The sequence below is a fragment of the Meleagris gallopavo genome, chromosome 11 (genome assembly GCF_905368555.1).
Source record: "Meleagris gallopavo chromosome 11, MGAL_WU_HG_1.1, whole genome shotgun sequence".
In the NCBI taxonomy this organism is placed as follows: domain Eukaryota; kingdom Metazoa; phylum Chordata; class Aves; order Galliformes; family Phasianidae; genus Meleagris; species Meleagris gallopavo.
The window spans coordinates 13,099,151-13,122,606 of NC_139414.1; the positions used below are offsets into that span (position 1 = coordinate 13,099,151).

Consider the following 23,456-nt stretch of genomic DNA (forward strand, 5'->3'; position numbering starts at 1 on the left):
TGTTACAGCACTGGGGATTCCATCCAGCAGCAGAAGGAGGGAATAAGACAATTCAGCTCTTTCAGGCATGGTGAACATCACCACCTGCTTTGCCTCAGACATGTTGACTTTCACCACCTGTACCAAGCTGTTCTTCAGCCCTCAGTTAAAAACATACTCGTCTTCTAACTATGGAGGTAATGGTGTACTCCTGTATTGATTAAAGCCTGCCTTGTCATAAGTTGACCAAGATCTTGAAGCTTTTCTCCTTGGAAGACCATTCTGCACCCTGACTGTCCATTTTCACAATATGTTCTTCATCTCAATATCCCAGATGTGCACCACCAAACCTTCACTTCTGCCTCATTTGCTTTTGAGCTTCAGGCATACATTGGCTTTAAATAATTTCAGGTCCAAAAAAGTAGCTTTAAACTGCATTTTTTGGTACATTTCTGTCTGTTATTATGAGCAAATACGCATGTCCTTGAACAGTCTTTGTTATCCAGATGACACTAAGGATAAATGAACTACTGTGTATACTATCTATCACAGCTGAAGAACTATATATCATGCAGCCAGAATGATCTCTGAGGAGTTTCTGATATCCAGATCAGATGTATCGCACAACTGCAGTAAAATTGTTAGTGGCTAAAGCTACATCATTTGCATCCAGGACAACATACCAACAGCTTTCTCCCACCTTTATCACTGGTAGGGCCCAGTTCTTTACCTCTGTTTGCCTTTAGCATCCATAGATGTCGCAGAAATTCTGTCGATTGGGGAACCAAATCCTGGAAAACTCCTTTTCTTCTTTGTCTCAGTCACCTCGTTCTCCAGAGACACCAGCTCATCAAGAAGGAGCAGTTTGGCTGCCAGGCTGGAGGCTGACTTCTCCTCACTGGCAGTAGGATGCGTTGCCATGTCCAGAGCAGCAGAAGGCTCCAAAGGCTGCAGAAGAAAACAGCAACGTTAGTTTGTTGCTGAAGAAAAATGATTTCAGGCACATTCTAATCAAAGGAGTAATATGATGTAATATGCTTGTGGACAATAATAGTGGTCCACGCCATAGTTGTGGTGGTGGCACTTCCTACTGCTGATGAGTATAACCAGGGATGGATTGTATAAACCTCTGACCTTTATATAAGGAGGAGCAATGAAACAATATTTTCACAAGGGTTCTCACATTGCCCTCTGATTTTCCCTTCTTTCAGTTGCAAGTGCTGTTAAATGGTCATTTCTGTTCATTTTCAGAATTATAAAACTTTCATAGAGGTCTGAAACAGAACTGTACCTTAAAATAAAAAAAAAAAACACCACTACCAACAGAAACCCTTACAATTAGTAGCAATAAATATCTACAATAATGCAATAATGCTTGAAACTGGATTGCAAAATATATCCTCTGCTCTTGAGTACTAAGTGTGGTTCTTCTCATTTAATCTTTGAAAGGATACTATGAAATTGTAAAAAGTAAAGTGTGTTAGATGGTAATCAGAAGTAGACAAAAGTTTTCTTATGGTGAGTCACTGGACAAAACACAACTTCATAGATGAGCAAAGAAATGATTGGAGTGGGGGTAAAATAGAGGGTTGAAAAACTTAAGAACAGCAGAGTCGAGTAAGGACTAGTAAAATTAGCAATTTCTTCAAAGAAAAAGCACAAAACAAAAAACCCACCAAGAATAGTTCCCCTTTCTTTAGCTGAACTCACTACATTTAAAATAAATATGAGGAGTTACTTTTTTAAACATAAAATGAAGTGGAATGCATTGTCAAAAGATGTCACAGATAGCAAGATTTTAAACTGCTTCAAAGACATTCTGGCTCCATCAGCAGCTAAAAGAACGCCCTGATCCAGTGCAGAATCTGGATCAGGAAGTCTCTGAAGATGTTCTGCTCTTATACTCACTTCACAAACATTTGTCATTGACAGAGACGAGATATCAGGTCTGTGTGGCATCAGAATAGCAGCTGGTACAGGGAATGGATTCCTCCAAGCCCTATTTTCTATAACCAGCATTGCTCACTTGAAGACAGAGAGCAAGGCAGAAGAGAAGTATTTGTCAGTATGCATCTAACTCCAAAACTGACCTATAAAACACCATACAGCCAAACAGTGCTACTCCAGTTAAACTTTTAGACCTTTGATTTTTATGACATGCAACCATTACACAAACATCTTCGCTGCCACATCTGTTTTAGGTCAAGGTGACTTAAAAGAGAGTGGACTAAAAGCATTTTCAGATGCAATCCCTGCATATCCTACTAGACGAAGCTAGAGACAGGAGCTCTCCCATTGTGTCCACTGTTTTCCTTTGCCAAATTAGGCAAGTTTCTCTGCCCCTTCTCTCTCCTGACTCATGCTTCCTTTAAGTTTTATGCAGGCAATGTTCTATCAAAGCTCTCCTTGAGGCTTCAATTCACGTTATTATTTGTCCTTTAAGAAAAGGGAAAACTTTCAGTGTTAGCTTATTACCCCCCTCCCACTATCTTCCCCTGGTGGGAGTTCTCTCTCTGAAGTCATTGGAAAATGTTTTAGTGCATGGAAACGCATGGTTTCAGGAGAGTCTGCATGAATCAGGGCGAGGTTTCATTTGGTGCATCCTCTGAGAGCCATACAATTTACATTGCTCTTTTCACTGGGGAAGTTGTCCTGCTCATGATTTGTCCCTTGTAGAATCAATACACACCATTTCCCTTTCAGTACTGTTTGGATATCACAGTGTCTTGCACACACAGCAGCCAGGAGCAACCTACGAAGAGGAGTGTTATGTGACAATGAGCAGAAACAATGACCTACCTCTGGAGCTGCCTCTGCAAGGAGCAATGAGCTAGTATGCCACTGCAGTAGGGTGATGACAAGGGCCAGATGGACCACAGCAAGCTGGAACTGCAGCATCTGCAACAGAGAACAGTTAATGGCTGTATAATCGATGAATGCACAGATGTTATAATTATGAAATATACCAGAGAGTTTGGCTAAGCAGGTTATTATACCCAAAGAGAATAGATAGAATGCTTACCTATGTCCTGGGCTTGCTGTAAAACTCCAAAGGAGGGATCTCCAGAAGAGATCCTTCCCCACTGGCAGTCAGCACTTAAATGGGTCTAGGAGAGGTGCAGCCAGGTTCCATCCCTTCCTGCAGCACAGGTGAATTGCCTTCACCTGTGCTCCGTGGCTGACTCACTGCTCACCTCAGCTGATCAATCAGAAGTTCAGGCCGTGATTCAGCAGTTCCCATACAACGGCTCCATAGCCACATCCCCAGAGAGGGAGAGCAGGTAGCAAACAGTCATGAAAATGTACACAGATTGACGGTGAAAAGACAAGAAGAGAACACCTTGCTCAAAAGACCCTTAAGAAGTGAAAGGAAAAATCTTTCCCATAGTTGTTAATATATTACACCTTACAAGGCCACTGCATAAAAAACGGTAACCAGATAGCACTGAGCATCCTTCATTGGTGGACACAAAATCAGATTTCTGCTGACTGCAGGACCCTGAAAAGCTTTTAATTTCTTTCTGCACAATTGTGCCATCCTTGCAGTGGAGGGAGTAATGAATGCAAACTTGTGTTAAAACCAGGTGAATTGGTAAGCAGAGGTGGCCACGAGCCTCTCCAAACTCAGGACAGCTTCCTAAAGCTGTTACAGAAATCACAGATCTCCCCAGCAGCATTTTGATGCCTGCAGAGCATCAAAGTAAGGTGAAAAGGTTCAAATTTTGGCAGAATCAGGAAGATGCAGGCATTTCTTCAGCTGTGGATTTAGGCTAATGTTGTTTCAGTCCTTGACTGGATCTAGCATTTAAAACTTGACATGCCTCTAATGTGACCAGGTGGGAATCTTTCAGCTGATGTTAGTAAGAGCTAGGCTAAGGCCTCTAGAGCCAAAGGTACCTGCTAATTTGCATTTGATTAGTTTGTTACCAGGTTCAGCCCCAGAGAAGAATTCAAGTCTGCTTCAACTGCTCTTTGCTGACCCTTCTCTTGGCAAAAGCAAGAAAAGAAAGGATGTATGAATGCATTTCTATGATATACAGCATTTGTTTTATCATTTGCTTAGCAAATCTCTCATAAGCTCATTCAGAGAACACATGGTGAAAAGTATTTGGCTTTCTACTTCTTTCCCACACTACAAAAGAGAGAAGCTACAAAAGTGCTTGGAATCCAGTTTTAACAAGATATAACATTTATGCTTTTTCTCAAAGCTCTGTTTCTTGCTTGTTTTTCTTTCTAAGAAGAAAAGTAAATTTTGTGTGTGCTTCTGTTATCCAGTTAGCCCATTACACATATCTTCTTTATATTCTTCATGAGGGGTTGTTGTAGCCAGGAAGAAAGCAGCTGGTTAATCTGTACGGAGCAAATCTCTCCAGTGAGCAGACTAAGCTTATTCGAATCAAAGGACAAAGCCAAAGCAGCAAACCAGGTGGTAACACCATCCTTCAGTTTGATATGAAAAGCCATTAAAGCCAGACAAGGGTTTGGCTTGGTGTTTTTAAAGCTCTGGCCCTCTACAATGTATATTTTTGTACGTGGGTGTGCATTGAAGTTCTAAGTAGTAGTCTACTACCTTCACAGGTAACCACATCCTGATTATTTGGATACAGAGACATAAAAATAAATGGCAAGGTTAAAAACACATGTTTATCATGGTTTAAAGTCTGTGCTGGTATTCATTCATCCCAAGGACCAAAGAGCTAAAAATAGCAACTAGTACACTAATCAAAATAAACATTAAGGCACCTGCAACACAAAAGACATTTGATTAACTGGTCAGAACTCGACGCCAGTGAAATTAGAAGCAGAGGAAATTGTAAGGACTTGAAACTTGGCTTTAGCTCCAATGGAAATCAGTAGCTGAGAAGCAGTATCACTGGTTTAAAAGGGAGCAAAACTAAGTCCAATAAAGTCCAGTCGTGCTGGATTGCCATGTAGTAGTGTGACCGTAGTAGGAAAAAGGAGCAATTCAGCCTCATTCTCTTCCATTACTTTTCCACCAGTTTTGCACAGATACATCATGGGATTGGGGTGTTGTTCTATGTCTTCAGTATTTCAGGGTCTGGCCTGGTGTTATCTGACATAAAATAGGGTTTAACCTTCACTAAATGTAATTGCAAGTCTGAAATTCAGACATATTTATGTGCTTTAGTGATAACGATGCTTTAGCTTGAAATGTGTCAAAACTCAAATTCCTTATACAAATAAGTATCTTTGTTGCAGGTCCAATTAAAATATAATTAAAGATAAAAGAGGGAACATTATTTTACCTTATCAAAGCAGGATAAACCTTCAAACCTTTTTTTTTTTTTAAGAAATCTGTGTAGAGCCTTTTTCCAAGATCACAAAAAAGCAAAATTCTTTACCAAACAGAAACTTTGTGTCTCCAACCTCAAACCAAAGGACTTAAAAGATGTTTTTCTTTAAAAAAAAAAAAAAAAAAAGACACCACCCCCTCCAAAAATAAAAAATAAAATGACATCCTGAAGATAAGTGGGTTGAACAAAGCCCAGACAGCGTGCAATTTGTCACCAAGCTCCAAACCCATTGCCTGTCAAAAACAATAACAGCTGTCATTGTTCTTACCCATTTGAACTATCATATTTCACATTACTACAGAGATTACCCTGCAAGAATAAATCACAAGTGCTTTATTATTCTTGCTGGCTTGTTAGCAAGAGAGCAGAGGCAAGACATCATGCCTTGCACTGTAATCTTTCACTTCAGCTGCCACCATATATTGATGACTATGCTCTGCTTGCTGTCACAACTCAACATGGGACTCATCCAAGCTCACCTGCAAATGAGGACCTTGCTCTTGCAAGGAGCATGATGTGGCTGAGCCCAGGAGATGTGAGGCTTTGTGCTGTATATACCCACAGAGCCAAGCCCCAACTGTCCCCTGGGCACAGGAGAACTCCTGGCAGTAGGACTCATTAGAACTGTAGTCATTCTCCTGGGTGAGCACTGGAATGGTGCTGGGAAACCTTCACCACCCAATAGCTGTGAAGGTCTGTGATTGCTATGCAGGTGCCATCATCATCAGGTCTTAAGACCGGTCTCATCAGCCTCGGACCAGACATCTCATGGCAACCTACCTTATAAATAAAATCATGATGGCGAGTATCTTGCCATAAAAACAACTTATTAATAGCCTCTGTGAAGCTCTGAGAATAAGCCTGCTCCTGCTGAAACAATTTGCCCTACTTTTAAAAGCTGTATGATGGATCCTCTGAGCATTTTCATTACCACAAAGCCAAAAATATGTGCATAGCAGCAATCCTAGCGCTTCCAGAAACTCCTAAGGGACAGTGTTTATCTCAAGCATAATTTTCTAGTCATGTGAATATCAAAGAAAAGTGAGAAAAATCAAAATATATCCCACCCTCAGAAAAATAGCAGAGTCCAAAGATAGGTTAGAGTGGTGTTTTTGTTCTCATCCCACAGATGAGATATAGAGCACTTCTTAGATTCTGCTTTCTAAAAAGATACTGAAGCAAGACACTGAGGCATGAGACATGGACTTTCTGGCAAAATGAAATGTAGGCAGTCAGTCAGGCTCGTCGTGTTATTAATAATGTGTTTCCTGGAGGAGGTTTAGATTTTTAAGCAATTCTATACGATTTATTAGATATATAGCACAGACACTTGTCAACTTCTACAATGTAAATCTCCCTCTATTCTCAATTTCCCAACTACGTAGATAAATAGTTGCAGGCAGATTTCATCTGATGCGAACACAGAGAATTTAAAATTCCTGAACTTGTGCAAGAGGTTTAAGACTAGTGATTCTTAGAAGGTATTTGGGTATACCTGTGCCCCAAACAAAATATTTGGTCTGACAATATTTTGCGGACAAGAAAGCTCCACTTTTTGAAAATGAAATTCTATAAAGATTTCTCAAGAAGGCATTTGGGATCAGTCATTATTTTTCAAAGCCTTCGTTTTAACAATTACTTCCATCTTAATGGTACAACTTGCAGTGTTGGGCCCAAACTACCAGAGTTTTCATACCATCACAAGTTATCCCAGCCTTCGTTCTACTGAAGTTTCCATCAAAAATGCAGATGCACCTACTGACAGTTGTTCTTCTGGGAGAAGCAGATGCTGTTGGTGGATGCTCACATAAACAGCTCTTTCTGCAGCCTTTACAGTTTCCGAGGAGGTTGGGTCCCTGCCCACAGAAGGCTCAGTGTATGGGACAGCACATGAATCACACCACTTAGAAGAAGAAAGGCTGACGATGTGGCACCCTGGTTTCCACGCAGAGTATGGAAAGTGACCAAATGCTTGTGCTGCAAAATGAATACTGCCCTGATGTCGGGAGAAATTTAACTGACACAGGTGGAAAAACACTAGTGGAAAAAGTCAGTTGTGGTCCTCATCTCCTTGTTTGCAGAAAGAGAATGAAACCCAATGGAATAAACAGGGACAAATTTCCTTGGAATGGGTGGGAAGGAGACAAGTTGGACATCTTACAAAACTGACTACATTTCCATTTCTAGCAGCACATTTTAGCAATTAAAAACTCCCAGCTCATTTCAAGACCATAAAAGTAGGAGACCAGGAAGCAGTAGGCACAATAGGAATGACAGAACACATCTAGGAGCCCAGAGACTATCAGATAAGAAGGACACTGTGAATTATAAGAAAATATCTGTTAATGAGAAGAGTCTATTTCCACCTTTCCTAAGTGAGATGGTTGAGTGAGTATTCTTGGTATGCACAATGGAAAACAAAACATTATTAGATTATTCTTCACTGCCAACAAACTCTCAGCCCTAAATCATTTATATATTTACTGACTGAACTCACCAACTTTTCCTCATGTTTCCAGTAACTTCACATTTAGTTTTCTTCCTTCATCTTTAGCACGAGAACTAAAAACTTTGTTGTTGGAGTGCCATTACCAGCATTTAAAATAAAAATGAGCACTGTATCAATAAAAATTGAGAAATATATTGTTGTTTTTCTACTTTTGGAAAAAACATTTTTTTCCTAACGGCATTGGAGTGATAAATGGAAGTTCTTTATACCTGGTATGAAGAGTATATTATCAGAATATATTATCAATACAAAGACATAGACCCTTCAAGGCCAGTAAAAGTAACCTTCAAGATGTGCCTTTGAGATAATCTCTTAAGAGACAAGAATGGCATTGGAATTTGGTAACAAGGGAATCAAACCCTGACATTGATTTACTGGATAAAAGCTTTTAAATGTTCTCATCAAGGGTATTAACATAAGAAGAAGAAAATTCAATTACTTGATGAAGATGAATTGCAAAGGGAAATTAGAGATTAATCTGTTTCTTTGGGTTGACCACAAGAAAAGGGAAGCTGCAACCACTTGCAATTTTGGCAGGGTCCATCAAGAGAGTTCTTACAACTCTCATATGGTTCAAACCTTAAAAGCCCATAGAGGTACTCCTGTCATACATTTGAAAAGTGAAAACCAAGCCCCAGCCTGCTGAAAGCAGCATGGTAGGTATTCATAAATACTAAAGAATACCTGGTTTTGCAGCTTTCCCATCATTTACACTGTTATTTTGTTTGTTTGCTTGCCTTCTACTCCTCAGGATGCTTGAAGTGTTTTACAAGGAAAGTAAGCAAAGCTGCAGTTTGGATACAGGTGAGCAGAGACAGGTAAGCATAATAATCTGTCGCTGGCTTCCTAAGTGAATCAATGGGCAGGGGCACAAAATGTCCTCACAGTTCCTTAGCTTTCAGCTCTGCACTCCCCATGAGGACAGTCATTCCAGACTGAAAAGCCAAGTAAGGAAAGCTAAAGGCAGCGTGTTTGTGCTTAAAAATTAGTGGGATCTGAACTTCACAGTAGCCTCTGGACATCTAAACCAAAGATTATTCACAAGTATTTACTTGCATGACTCCAGTCTGGGAGGCAAAAAGAAGTGGTGAAATAGTTTTGAACCCAGAATGGAGAAATTACAATGACTATCACTGAATCAGAGTCTGACTTCACTTACAGTGGTACGAAGCTGAAGTAATCAGATCACTGGCTAATGATAACTACTCTGTTAGTGTAGGAATGTTTTTGCAGGATTATTCTGTTACTGCAGAAATGTGACAGAATCTGGATCGTTTCTCTCATACGGGACATAACAAAAACCTTTTGGCAGATTCATAAATTAAAGAAAAAATATTTCCCTAAATCAATTGTATACATTGTATTTTGCAACACACTGCATGCTGCTAACTTATCTGCTGTGTATGATATACACTAATGCAAAGGAATTATTCTGTCATAGCTTTTCAGTATATTTTAAGAAGCAATATGTATTTGACAATAACATACACAAACAAATCCATAACAATAAAACCAGACAGCAGTTTGCTGCAGAAGCACTGACAAAAACATGAAAGCAACCAGTCGGTGTTGTAAAACGCACTGACACATCTTGTTTAAATATTGGCTGATTAACTGAAAGAAATAAGTTTCCACAGGATATTATTAGTTCAGTTCTAGTACCAAAAATACTAGGTGATAGGCATCTTGTTACCCTAATCTCAAACTGGAAAAAGGAGCTGCACTTTTCCCATCTGACATGGGCATGTGTGTACTTTGTGCATGCCTGTTAGTATGAAAAAATAGGAGAAAAAGTAAAAAGAAGAAAGCATAGAAAGGAAGAAAGTAGAGAAGTAAACAGAGCACAGAGACACAGAAAATATCGCAAACCTCTCTGTCCTCACTCATCTTACCTTGCATTGGATACAAGCAATCCCAACCTTAATGGTCCTGCTATGTTCTTCTCCCTAACTTATCCCTAATGTTCAGCTTTCTTTCAGAGTTTTTATAGTCTCTGCTGTAGGCTACAAACTCCAATCCCTGCCTTTGCTTTCTCTTACATCATTTCTAAAGATTTTCCACTGATCCTTGCCCTAAACCTTTCTCTGTCTTGCACTCTCACACACATACTTGTCTCACATTTGTTATATTTATTGCTCTGATGAAGATGATTAGGTTATAATTAAAGGTCTCGACTTTTGTTGTGTATAGTTGTTTTTTTTTCCTTCTTTCAGAGTATGAGACAGCCATGAAAGTGGCAATATTTTCCGCAGCATCACCATTCCTCTAACCTCTCCTTTCTACAAACTGCAGTAGAGAAACCTAATGACTTTAAATATATATATATTTTAACTGTATTCCCTGGGCACGACAGAAATAACTTTACAGAAAGAGTATCTAGTTTAGGAAGAAATTAAGTGGTGTGTTTACCAGACCAATGAGATAAGCAGTAGAAAAGGAATGTGCTTTTGTAAAGCAACTTACGAGAACTTAAGTATTTCAGACACATTATTTCAGTTATTGAAGTCACTGTTGTGTGAGCTATGGAAGAATCTTCCCCTGGCAGCAGCAGAGGACCTTTTATTTTCTTCTTTGCCTGTACACTAGGAATGAGTCTATCTCATTTCTTAAGTAATGCACATAGAAATTATGGACTAATTTGGGGGACTACAATTCCAACCTGTTCAGACTCCTTAGCAGTTTGTTCATAATGACTTTATTCTCTCAATAGGTAGACATAGTACTTTTAAAATAGTTTGACTCTGACTTTCCAAAAGCACTTGCTAGAACCAACAGAGTGTAAAAGGAAATTTCAAATGTTGCTTTGCATTACGTGGGAAAAAATACCAGCCAGGGAGCTACACCTTTGATTTCATCATCTGTCTTGATTGGAGTGATTAGAAAAAGATAAAAGGTTATTTTTTTTATAATTTTTTTTTAACACAGCTCATTCTTCCAGATAAAGATGGCAGCAGAATTTTGCAGAGCTGATATAAAGTGCCAAATCAGGATTCTTCACTGCAGAGAATGTTTCCACCGCACTCTGACTGAGGGATCAAAGGATAAAAAAAGGAAAAAGTAAACACAGAAAGAGAGTCTTGTTTAGATCATAAAGACAATACAAATTACAGCCCCAGAAGACAAAGGAATTTTTTTTACAGCATTTCTCAGAACACATAGATCTTTGAGTATGGGCGAGTCAAGTGCTACAAAATATGCATAGCCATAGGAGCATCCACACCATGCTGGAGCATGTAGATTGGGACTGTTTTCCACTGTGGGATATAACAAAACAATAGCAGCCACCACAGAAGTCTAAATGGGTCCCTGTGGTTACAAGAACTGCAGCAGAATCAAAAGCACAGAGCGAAACACCAAACTGATGAAACAGCCCAAAACGCTGCCACTGGGAAAGAACTGGACCTGTCTCAGTTTTATACAGCTACCTACACTGAGATGCTTGAAGCCTAAAAACATGGCAGTACTTGATTGATCTGCATAAAACACATAGGCAGGATCTCAGGAAAAAGATAACCATGGTGTAATAACAAGTTATTATTAGATTGATGGGGTAATTTTGCTATATATGACTGTGAGGTTTTGCCAAGCAGCAACTGCAGTCCTATCCTCTCAGCTTCTTTCTTCTCTTTCTCATGTTGGACAGACACAAGGCAGCACTTGCCAGCATTTACTTCTGAGGGAGATTTTACAGGTTCCATCTCAAGTTAGGTCTCTGCAGGGCTCTGTTCTGTTTAGTATGGGTAGGGCTGATAAGAGACACAGGCTGTGCCAACATGAGTAAACTGAGAACAGACCATTGAATGCCTGCAACTTATGCATTTCAGTATTTCACAACAAATCATAGAATTATAGAATGGCTTGGGTGAGAAGGGACCCCAAGGATCATCAAGTTCCAAACCCCCTGCCACAGGCAGAGCCACCAACCTCCAGATCTGATTTTAGATCAGGTTGCTCACGGGAAACCTGGAGGATGGCTGAGGCTCAGTGCCTCACAAGACAGGAGGATGCTGGGCTCAGGAAAGAGCAGGAGGAGAAATGCAGCCATGTTGCCAGTTGTTTTGACTCCAAGAGGATGAGATGTCCAAGATAGGGTATTAAAATTTTCTTTCAGGCTCTCTGCTGATTGATAATCTGGTAACAAAGCTCCAGTTACTTTTTTACTACATGGAACTACCTTTTTGGTACGAGATATACACTCTCTAATTCAACATGAACTGATCGCTCCTTTCTTCCTACAAAAGCACATAGTCTACAAGATTTCTGAAATGGATGCTGATACACATAACTATCACCAGCTCTGACCAGGAGGTGAAAGAGACTCAGATGTGAGGAATCAGCCATCTTCATGGGCTGCTGATGACCTCAGAATAGGACACGCTACCAGAACAGGCCATTTGTTCTTTTTTTCTAGGGGGAAAAAGAAAGTATAGAGCGTTAACAGTCATCAAGTCACAAGTGACTTCAATTTAGCAACAACTTACAGATATCTTTTTGACACCTTCTGGAGAAAGCTGATAAAGAAGCTTCCCAGATAATGAAAAATGTGTATGGTGGTTACTTAGCTGGCAGAGTGCCCAAGGAACAGATGTCCTCAACTCTGCTGAGGTTTAATTATACTTCCAACACACTTAGCTAAGTTAGGACAACCAGGAGTTTGGTAGGAATTTTATGATCTTAAATTCAAGTGAACAAACGAAATGAGATTTTCTCTATGAAGAAAATAAAAATAAATTGGAGGAGGGAAGGCAAATCGACTGAAAAGACTCAAAAATTTCCTAGTTCCTTCAGTAGACAAGATCTTATTTAACTCAGGAACTGGCGTTAGTAAGGTTCACTTATATAAGTGTTGTGCAACCTTGCCCTTGCTTTCATCAGCCTTGCCAATGGAAACTATATTTGGGTTTGTCAGTCCTTCTCTTTAAAGCTTTAGGAATGATATGCAAATATGGTGACATATGCTTGCTGGCTTTGCTGTATTGCACTTTTAAACTTTTCCTTCTCCCACTAAAACATGTGCCAGTAATGTTAGACCATGCTGGTCTAAGTTGCAGAAGTGCTCTTAGAGTCTTACTGGCACCCTACCCTCCAGCCTCTCCAAGTCACATCATCCTCTCATTGGTCACAGGTTACTCTCATAAGGTCACATATCTGTCATTTATAGATCAACACAAATAGTGCTGGATCTAGAAGGTGTTATGGCCAAAGCAACAGATTTATCCTTACTAATTTTTTATTGAATTTCCATGAAGCAAAAGCATGGGACTCGCTACATGGATTGTTCAGACTATTTCAGGGAATGATGCATTTGTTATTAGAAGTACAGTCTTGTACTAGAAATATAACTCTGGTTTTAGTCTGGGAAATATGAACAACAATGAAGTTAGAAAAATGGATTTTTTTATCCAGTTTTGACAAGTTTGTCCCAAAAACCTAAGAAATAATCAAATATTCCTTTTCTTTTCCAATGAAAACTACAAGTGCTTTTCCTTAGAACTGATCTTTACAAGCTAGGTGCTCAGCCAGTACTGATTCATGTGGCTCCCTTTAAACAACTGAGATATTCCTATTTTTGATGTCTTCAGTCTATTTTTATTTCCTGAAACAAACAATTCTGATAAAATTGGCTGAATTCTGACCAGTCTTAAAGTTGAATAACATTCTATGGGATTAACCAAACACCCAGCATTTCTGGTTGGGGAGAATATCCAAGATCACTTTTGTTGTTCATAGCTTGATGAGAGAAGGAGAAACATTCTAAAATACCTATGACATATTCTCAGTTAATAAATAAGAGGAATTTTCAGAAGGCAAGATGATTCCCACCTGCTTTCATGTAGATATCCAGAGCCTGAGAGCAGATGATTCATCAAAATAGAACTATGGGAAAGAGAATCTACATTAACAATGTACATTCATGCTTTCCAATTAAAGGTATGTTTCTTCAGAAGGAAAAACTATCCTAAAACAGCTATTCTGCAATTTGTAAGCTATCCAAGTAGCTTTTGTTTTGTCACTTCCTTTTAAGCTGAATCCTTGCAGCTAATGGGTTTTGAGAAGTAAAACCCACAAAGCGAAGGTAGTGTATAAAAATCAAGCCAGTCACATTTTCAGGAATGCTAGACTTCCTACAAGCAGTCTCTGCATATACTTTTAAGAGGTTCTTTGTGCTAGAATTAAGTGCTTGTGACAGGCTCTGGGTCATGACAACTAAGCATCCATAAAAAGTACTGGCAAAATGAAGCAAAAATCCCAAACAAGGACAGCTAATTGGAATGCATGCTTCTTTTGTAACAGTCATGGTACGATGCAGAATGTTGCATTTGGAAATGAAAAATGCATTTTATCTTTCGTGCATATGCCACTGTCTCATGGCCCAAGATGGTTAGGAAGAGTGATGAGGCCTTTTTTGCTATGGACAAAGTGGTCCACAGGACAACAAAGCCATGCAAAGAGGCCTCAAACTATTACACAAGTGGTAAACTCTCTGAGCCATCACCAGCCTGGCACTAATTCAAACTGGCAAGATAGAAATGGAAGTCAGTAGATTGAGTTTCCACTCCCTGTAGCCATGGTGCGTGGAGTCAATGCTAAATATAAAGATGGCACGCAGAAAGCAGCCCATCTTTCTGCACTAAGGAAGAGGGAAAACAAGTGGTTCTGATGATGTGCATGCTGATGTCATTTGTCACTGAAATAAACCCTTTGACCCATGAACCCTGTGGCATGGTGCACTGGAAGTATGCATCCTGGCTCCAGGGCACGTACTTCAGCTCAGAGCTAATTACAAACCTGGCAATGCACAGCAGCAGGTTAAATTCAAAGATATGCTCATAAGAAGAAAAAAATACATCTGTCTTGAATTCTGTCCTGACTTCACACTTCTTTTTACACAACTCTTAAGAATTTTCTGTCCAGGGCTGAGAAATAAGATGGAGGAGAAAGGATACAGAAGAATTAGAGAAAGTAGCTAAGTAGCAAAATGATGATGGTCTTAGTTGGAAAAGGGGAAGGTGAGCGATGTTCTTCAAACATAAAGAGCAGTCTGGAACTGGACAAGGCCACACGAGGACTGCTTGCAACAGGATGCTGCAGGAAATGTGAACAGTCATTTCTTACCTGGTGTGCAGGTAGAAGATGATGCAGCCATGCCAAAGCTGGGGCTGGGCACCTGCTTCTCCCGAGAAGCAGCTGGTGCCAAATGATGTTAATAAGGTACTGTGCTCTCATTGCTGGTACATCTTGCACAGTGGGACCATTCTGTGCTGGAGGCTAACCAAAACAAGCTATTAACGTGATCCTAGAAGTTCAGAGCAATTGAGGACTGATTTTATTTCCTTCCCTATTTTACTCTGGTTTAAATGTCCTTATGGTTTGGTTCCTGCAAGGAACCTCACGAGCAAATGCTGTTCTAGAAATGAAAGCTTCTGGTATTACTGATAATTAAAGATCTCACGACAGTTTGTAAATCCATCCTAATGTTCTGGCCAAACTCTGCTATACTTCTTGGCTGCATTTCCTCTATCATTTCAACTGGACAGAGACATTTTTTTTGTTAGACCGACTGCAGCTTTCTGCGGTAAAGCTGTAATTTGCTAAACGGCTGCAGCATCACAACTGGATTAATCCAGGATAAGCCAGTCATCATTTTCAATTACAGCACAAACATTAATCAGTCAATCACCGCCCTCTAGAGGTAGCTGCAGTTCTGGTTACTGCTAGTTGGGTTTGCTGTGAGCGAGGGACCAAGCACTTCTGTATGGAGGAAGATAGTTGCTGATTAGGGTAGATCCACGTACCATTACAGGAACAAATTACTGAGTGCCGATCATCAGCTCCTCGATTATTCCTGCCCTCTCTTGCCTGGGAGGTCACCCAACTTGCAGCATACTGCATTAAAGTGTTTGTCATGGCTCTGTGGGTAGCAGTGAAACACATAGACAGCTATATGCCATAGATGTCATAAAAAGCAGTGAAAATAAATCCCAGACCAGATCCTCATTATAGTTTATTTTTCTCTAGCAATGTGCATAAAGTAAACCAGTAGCACATCTGAACTGACTTCACAAAAGCAGCAAATCTTTATACATAAACACAACTAGGCACTCTCCTTTCTTTCCCTTGTCTGAAATTGTCAGAGTTTTAAAGGGAAAAATACGAAGAGCAGTAAGTAACAAGTAACCCACCATTGTAACTGAGTGATGAATACACTGTTTCTGGGGTGTGAAGATGTTGTTTGAGTAGCTGAGTATTTATTCAAGGAGCAACTGCTCTGTGCAGAGCACAAGATCCTGGAGGCACAAATAGCTCATAATAGCTCATGTCCAGGTTTTCCCAGACACATCCTCTCTCTCTCTCTCTTTTTTTTTTTTTTTTTTTTTTTTTTTTTTTTTCCTTTTTTCCCAGCTGGAAATTCTGTCTAGGTGGAATTCAGCAATTTTTTTTTTTCTTTTTTTTTTTTTTTTCTGGCAGGCTGGCCAAAAGCTCTGGCTTGCCTCCCTGCGTAGGGATTCTCCAGGTATCCACACATGCACAGACCATCTGTGCATGTGAAGTCCCATACCTGAACATATATTGCTGTTGGCAATGTTTAACCAATAAAGAACAGATGTCTAGGATCACAGTAACCATTTCACTGCGATCATTGCTCTGCCATTCAGGAGAGTTTATTCTATTATGTTTATTCAGAAGAGGATTCGCTGTTCAACCAACACTGCAGTAAAAAAGAAAACAAAAAAACCTACTTATTTTAAAGTGTAATTTCCTATATTCATCTAGTTTGTGCCTGTTGTCTTCTGTATGTTTGCTGAGTACCACTGAAAAGAGTCTGGCACTGTCTTCCATACTCCCCCATCAGGTGTTTATATGCATTGGTAAGATCACCCTTGCTATACACTCCCAGTTTTCTTACCCTCTACCCTCTTTCTACCCTTACGATCTACCAGATCGTCCAAGCCCATAATTATCTCTGTGGTCCTTCCAGTATGCTCACATCCCCTCATATGGGGGAACACAACACTTCAGACCTGTGCATGCTCTAGCATTCTGGGCTCCTTTGCTGCAAGACTACTGCTGGCTCACAGTCAACTTATTCACCACAGCCCTCAGATCCTTTTTAAAAGCTGCTTTTCAGAAAGTCAGCCCTCAGACCGTGTTGGTGCACAGGACTGTTGTCACCTTCACTTTTGCCTTGATTAGATGTCCTTAGATTAAGCTTTCTGAGACTTGTCCACAGGTTTAAGACAGCATTGATGATACTTTGCCTTTTTTTTTTTCTTTCCCAAACTGTTCTTATCTGAAGCAGCTACCACTTTTATTTGTTCTTCATAGGTAACTATCTTACCATCCTTTGTAAATGTATGGCCTTTCATCTTGACAGCATTCATTTCTACAAGGGGCCTTATAGCAGTCACTATCCTGCCTAGGTGCTTTGCATACTTTAATTATTTTCTGTACTGTTACGATCTTTCTTTAGGAGCTTACACACACACACACACACACACACACACACACACACACACACACATATATATTATTCTGTTATGTACTCTTAATGTCTACAAACTGAGACAGAATACTGAGCAGTATATAGTATCCTATAGCCAGGGGCTGTAAAGCCCTCTTCAGAACATAATGACAACGAAAATGCCCTTGGATCTTATCACCCTTTTCCCTCTGTGCTGCTATACTCCAGCCCAGCCAAGAAGAGGAAGAACTTATTTTATTCTCATACAGAGTACAGGACAGTAAACATTATCCACTCCCTTCCGCATGGAACTGAACAATTTGTGCCTGATTAAAGCAGAGGGATTGCCAACTTCAGAAAACTCAGGGTCCTAAAACTGCCTGCTTATTCCTGCTGCGTGCTTCTCCATCCTTCCCTGCACTGCGTCAGCCACACAGCCAGATCCTTTGCCTCTGCAGGCCTACGTTTGTCTTCCATGAGAATTTTCATGAGTATCTCAGCTCTGAAGCAAACTAAATCCCTTTGTGAGTTTTTCTCTCCCATGTAAAGTTCTGGTGTCCAAGATCCTTGGGAGTAAGGAGTGATTCATATATTTTCACTACACCTTCAGGGGCAAAAAAGTACAATTATCCCCTGCCAAATTTCAAAGCCTAGCTCTAAAAGCACAGGTTTGTCACAGCTCCTCAACATAATTCTTCCCCTAGGCATACAGAGCTGAAAGCAGGCTTGTAGCCTGCACAGCATTAAGCCACTATTACTACAGGTATTGCTGCTGGCATACTAATGAAGCTATATAAATCATTATTGATTCGCACATGCTTCGGTTACTCACACCAAGCTGGTCTATGCCCCAAAAACCACACACTGCTCTCTTTGAAAAGCAGTGTTTCCCTGGAGCACTGAGCTCAGTGCCTCTCTCTACCTGTCCTCCTCATGTCCATCCCACAGAGACCCTCACCTCTCACACGTCGTCCTTAGCAGAAGGGACAAAACCGCCTCCCCACCGCCTGGGCAGCTGCTCCATCCCAGGTGTGAATCGACTGGCTTGCACGTGGGAGGGGGTTGGCCCTTTAGCTCTGTAAGTGCAAGCATACTGAAGTCGTGCTTACTTTACAATTAGACTTGGAACCCAAGAGCAAGAACGTAACATAGTTTCTTATGTAACCATATATTTATTTTGGTTACGTGCGGCTTCAAGACGAATCTCAAATGGTGCTGGACCGTGCTGCTGCCCTCAAAAGAAGTTTGTCAGCAGAGTAACAATAATGTTCTGCTTCTGAAAATGATGTGCTGGGCTTTATGGTCAGCTTTTAGGTTTGAATGCTTTTTTTCCACTTTGATATTTGAGCCCTCCGCTCAAAGCAAATCCTTCGAGTGTGTACATGACTCTCCAAGCAATGGTCACGGGAGGACATGGACAAGCACTGAAAAAGCCACTGACAGCATCTGAAAGTGATTTGCAATCTCTTAGCCACATGAGCTCAGTTGCATTAACATAGTGATTTAAATACTGTGGATGGCTTTTCTGATGTTCTTTTCGAAATTTCTTATTGGAATTATTAGGCATCCAAAATATATTTAAAACCAACCAACCAGAGGAATGAAACGGAGCAGATAATACTGACTAAGCACTCTGAGCTCAATATTGCAGTCCCAAATCAAGCACGTTGCCACCAAGCACACAACTAGACGTTGTGACTAGATTCTATGACTGCATCGTATCACATGCATCATTGGCAAAGTAATTTAGGCGCTGAGTCACAAGCAGATCTCTCATGGGCCTGAAGCATCTGTACTGCCTGTGGCACAGCCTTGCCACAGCAAAGCCCAGTGTCACTGGGGAAAAAAAAAAAAGATATAGTGAGGTTTTCAGGGCCTTGCATACCATAATTAAAACAAGGAGAATTCTAAGCACAAAGAATAAGTGGGCTGCTAAGGTTGCCACTGAAAAAGAACAGAGTGTACACTCTCAGCTCTACTCATCCAACAGGGAAAAAACCATGCCCCTGCATGTGATGCCATGGCTCCACAGCTCCATGGGGATGCCTGGCTGCTGAGCTATATGGCACTGCTTGCACACAGACATTGCTGAGTGCATAGTAATGCTACTGATGTAAGCCCCGCTCCTCCAAAATGCTTGGAGACACCCAATGCTGTCAGGAGCAGGGAGTGACCACTTCACTGAGAGATAAATTTGGTTGTCAGTGGATCAAGCAGAGAGTCAATAAGTGGAAAATACAGTCAGCTGCCAGCCAGTCCCCATCTTCCCCTCCCATACACAGGATTAGTTTCTATGCAGTCAGGTAACTACTCTGGAGTCAAAAGCCCTGATAACAGAGTGCTGGCATTATGCTGTAGTCAGTGGAGCTATCTGTGCTCACAAGTATGACCAAAATCAAAGCCTGGCTTCCTTGAGTGAATGGAGTGAAAAATCAGACCCTCCTGAGGCACTTATCACACAAAACCATGAAGTGAAGCATTTTATCCCTGTCCTTCTTTCATCCCTTCTTCTACCTGATGCTGTAAGTTTTGCAAACCAATGGCTGTCTTCTTATTCAGTTATATCTTTTTCACTCCCCTCCATCTCCAGCAGGTCCCTTGTTCTACTACTATACAAATAATGCAACGTAATCTGCATTACCCTGGGGTACAGCCAGGGTTAATGAACAGTGTGATATTTGCACAGGTTCTGGGGCTTCAGACAGCCGGGCACACCAACCAGATATTTCCTGGGTTGTTTCTGGGGGGGCTCTGTCAAATCCTCAGTGCTAGAAAAGGAGTTCAGGCTCAGCATACTTAGTTAGAAAGCAGAGAAACCTCAGCCTGGAGCTGACAGTGACTGATGACTGGAGGTGCGGTGAGTGTTCACCACTCCTCGTGTTACCAAAATGTCAGGGTTTTAAAGTGATGTTATTAAAGCACCACAGGAGTGCAAAGATCCGTGTAAACTGAGAGCATAATCACCATGCAAGCGGAGCACGAACTGTTTGACTGTGTTGAAATTATGTTATTTGGTATCCCTCTAATTTGTCACATGACTTGATACACTGAAAAAAAAAAAAAACATATCGTGCTTTTATACTCTGAGTCTATGACAATTCCCATTCCTATAGCAGACAATGATTTGTAAAGTGACTTTTGTTACACCCAAATAATCCAAATATATACAAACTGGTTTCGATGAATTAAAAGTGTTTTGTATATAACCTTGGCTCAGGGACTAGCTCTGCTATGTGGTTTTCACTACCATGACAGCTAGCTGGGGAAAGACAGTCACTTCTAAATTACTCTATTTTACATTAACATCTCTTCTAGAGCCAAACAGCAGTATCAGCAGTATTATCTCCATAGCTTGCTCTGAAACAGGATTGGTTCCTAGGAACCACAACTATACATCATCCTATCACAGGCGTCCGTGGTCATAGCATAGGAAAGTTTATCCTCTGCCTCCCCAGTCTCAAGCCCTGGGCTCAGCTGGGTGTGCAGGGAGCACACTTTCTCTCCACTCCGCTAGCAGCTGCCAGCAGCAATACATTACACTTTATGTCAGACAGACTTGCATGGACAGAACTCACCAGGCCAATCTTCCAGAAACCAACGTGGCCTTTTTCACTATACTAACAGCTCTACAACCCAGATTAATCCAGAGATCTCCTGTCCTCTTCTGTTTGAGCCCCATTCTGTTTAGAAGCGTACAGAAAACCTGAACAGCAAACACCGTCTTCTCCATCAGTATCATGGTCCTTGTGCTCCTGGATCAAGAAGGATCAGATCTGACATTTTCAAATCTTTTCTTCTAGTAGTAATGACCCAGATGTGGTGGATCTCTGGGGATCAGAGATATGTCTTGCTCTTGGCCATTTCCCTGGGCTCTTCATGTGTCAGGAGATTAAATGTTCAATTCTAATGTTTTCAAAGAAATTGTAAAAATGACTTAATGCCTTGCTTCATTTTAAAATATTTATCATTAAAAGAGGAATCCAACAACTTACTGTGGGGAGCAGGAAGAGGGGAAGGGAAAAGGTAAACAAATCAAGAGAGGCACAATACCAAACTGTATTCCAAGCATATACAATGGAAAATGCAGGCTGGTGCCAGCAGCCTGATAATCCAAATTCTCTTTCTATGCACCAACCTCTTCTGAGAAAAGGAAAGAATTTAAAGGAGCATAAATGATAACTGTACACATTCTGGAAGCAAAGCTAAAAGTGCTGCCAGGAAAAGTCACCCTTCTACATACAGACCATTAACACATTCCCTTCCCCTCCCATTGCAGTAGAAGAGCACACACTTCCCAGAGGAAGGGCAGAAGGAACACTGTTTGCCCAGCAATGTACAGCATCAGTGCAGCAGAAGGATGGACATTAACTGTCTAAGTGGCTGACATGGGTTACAGCACTGGCAAGATAGATGCATGTTCCTGGGAAAAGCCACCTGGTGTGGTGGCACCCAGGCAGTGACAACAGCTTTCTGGAGCACACAAAAAGCATTCTGCCTATAAGAGTTCCCAGGGGACAAGGTGCAGGTCACTTGCTCCTTCCCTTCCCACAGATGACAAGAACTGCTTTAGGTACTGATCTCCAAAGAGCCAGGAATGAAGGGAATTGTCCTAACTGCTTTTTTGGAAATCACGAGCTCTGATTCATCCTTTTTGCATTCTACAGATGGTTGTAGTAGCAACAACTGATTCACCAGAACACTGCCAGCAAGATCCACAGATAACATTAATGTCTGCAGGGTTGCGTTCTTTTCCTTTTTTTTTTTTTTTTTTTTTTTTTTCAAACAGCTATATCCTTACACCCGTACTCTGCATTATCCTTCTTTCTTCTTGCCATCCATACTTCCCCTTAGCCCCAGTGAAATGGAATTCATATTAATTTTGCATACCCATTTTACGACACATTTCCTGGACGGCTTACATCCTGATTAGGTCTGATTTGCACAGATAATAATTAGGACCTCAAAATCCATCCCCAAAATTACCAACGGAGGATATTCTTGTGGACCTCAACTTTGTATTTGGTCCATTTGCCACAGTCCTTGAAGGGAAGAGGCAGCATCAGCATTACAAGCAACAAACTAAATGCTCTCTAGTGCTGGTGAAAATCCAGAGAAACTCACTGAAATCAATGGAGATATTCCAGATGAGGGAGGTGTATGGCTTAACGAGAATAATGGAACAGAAAACACCCACAGATACAGGAGATGTTGTCCAGATGGTAAACCTCGCCTGGTGTCTGTCAAGAACACATCCCTTAACACCCAGGCAAAAACCTTTTGCACTGTGGCTTTAGCCCATGACACTCATCTCCCTGTCACTGACCCAGAACTGCTGACTTTGTTGGCTCGTGCTGACTTTCACCACATGAAAGCTTTACCACTGATATTAGCTCAAAAATACAACTGGGGGATAGTCAGCAAGGGTATCCTGGGCACCACTGCCAGCCCTGCTGGCACTCAGACTGACTTCAGAGGAGGATGTGGTAAGGAAATATTAGCCCGCTGTGCTGAGGCAGGGTAAAGGATACACAAGAAAACATTAGCACAGACGTGTGGATAAACTAGAAAAATAAGTAATTATCTCACAGTATTAAAATGTTGTGACAGCTTCTCTGTCCTCAGTAGCATTTAGTTTGGTGCAACCTAAACGAAGTTGTGATCCAGGAGAACTGGAGCGCTCTGAGACCAGCTGAGATCAAAGGAAACACCTCCGTACTCCATTAGCTTAAGCAAGTTTCCAGCGGGGCAAGTGAGCACAAATATCCTGACATCAAGTGGAAATAAATCACTGCACAGAGCCATGAGGATTTTCACAATGACTTTGAATCAACTCAACTTTCCGGCAGCTGAGAATTTGGCCAATAACCCGGACTGGAGCTGACCCACATGTCAGGGTGGGATCCTGTCTTACAGGGAGCCCTCTGCAAATTCCAAACCTGGTGCAAGACCTAGCTACACCACGTGTGGCAGGTGAGCTGCTGGTAGGATGGAGGCTGAATTCAAGCCAATATCTCCAAACAGAAAACAGAGCCACAAAAGGAAGCACACACAGGGTCATTTAACTACACACCTGCTTCGGACAAGTGAACCTCAACCAAAGAATGGACTGGTGGAATTCCACATTTCCTCGGATGTCTGCACTTAACGGGCTTGTTCTACCCAGGTTTGTCTATCAGAATGCTAATCTAGT

General features: G+C 41.0%; 1 protein-coding gene across 9 annotated transcripts in view; it reads right to left on the reverse strand.

The window, feature by feature from the left end:
* The window catches only part of OSTN (osteocrin), a 92,571-nt gene that overhangs the window by 2,574 nt on the left and 66,541 nt on the right, over window positions 1-23,456 (reverse strand). For 8 of the 9 annotated variants that reach the window (XM_085232433.1, XM_019619029.3, XM_085232431.1 and 5 more), the window contains 2 exons: window positions 2,779-2,877; window positions 710-927 (listed from right to left, as the gene is read on the reverse strand). In XM_085232433.1, coding sequence (XP_085088559.1) covers window positions 710-927; window positions 2,779-2,877 — 317 coding nt within the window. Of the gene's footprint in view, window positions 1-709; window positions 928-2,778; window positions 2,878-9,695; window positions 9,830-23,456 lie in introns of those variants that run through there. The other variant, XM_010716735.4, reaches the window with a different exon arrangement.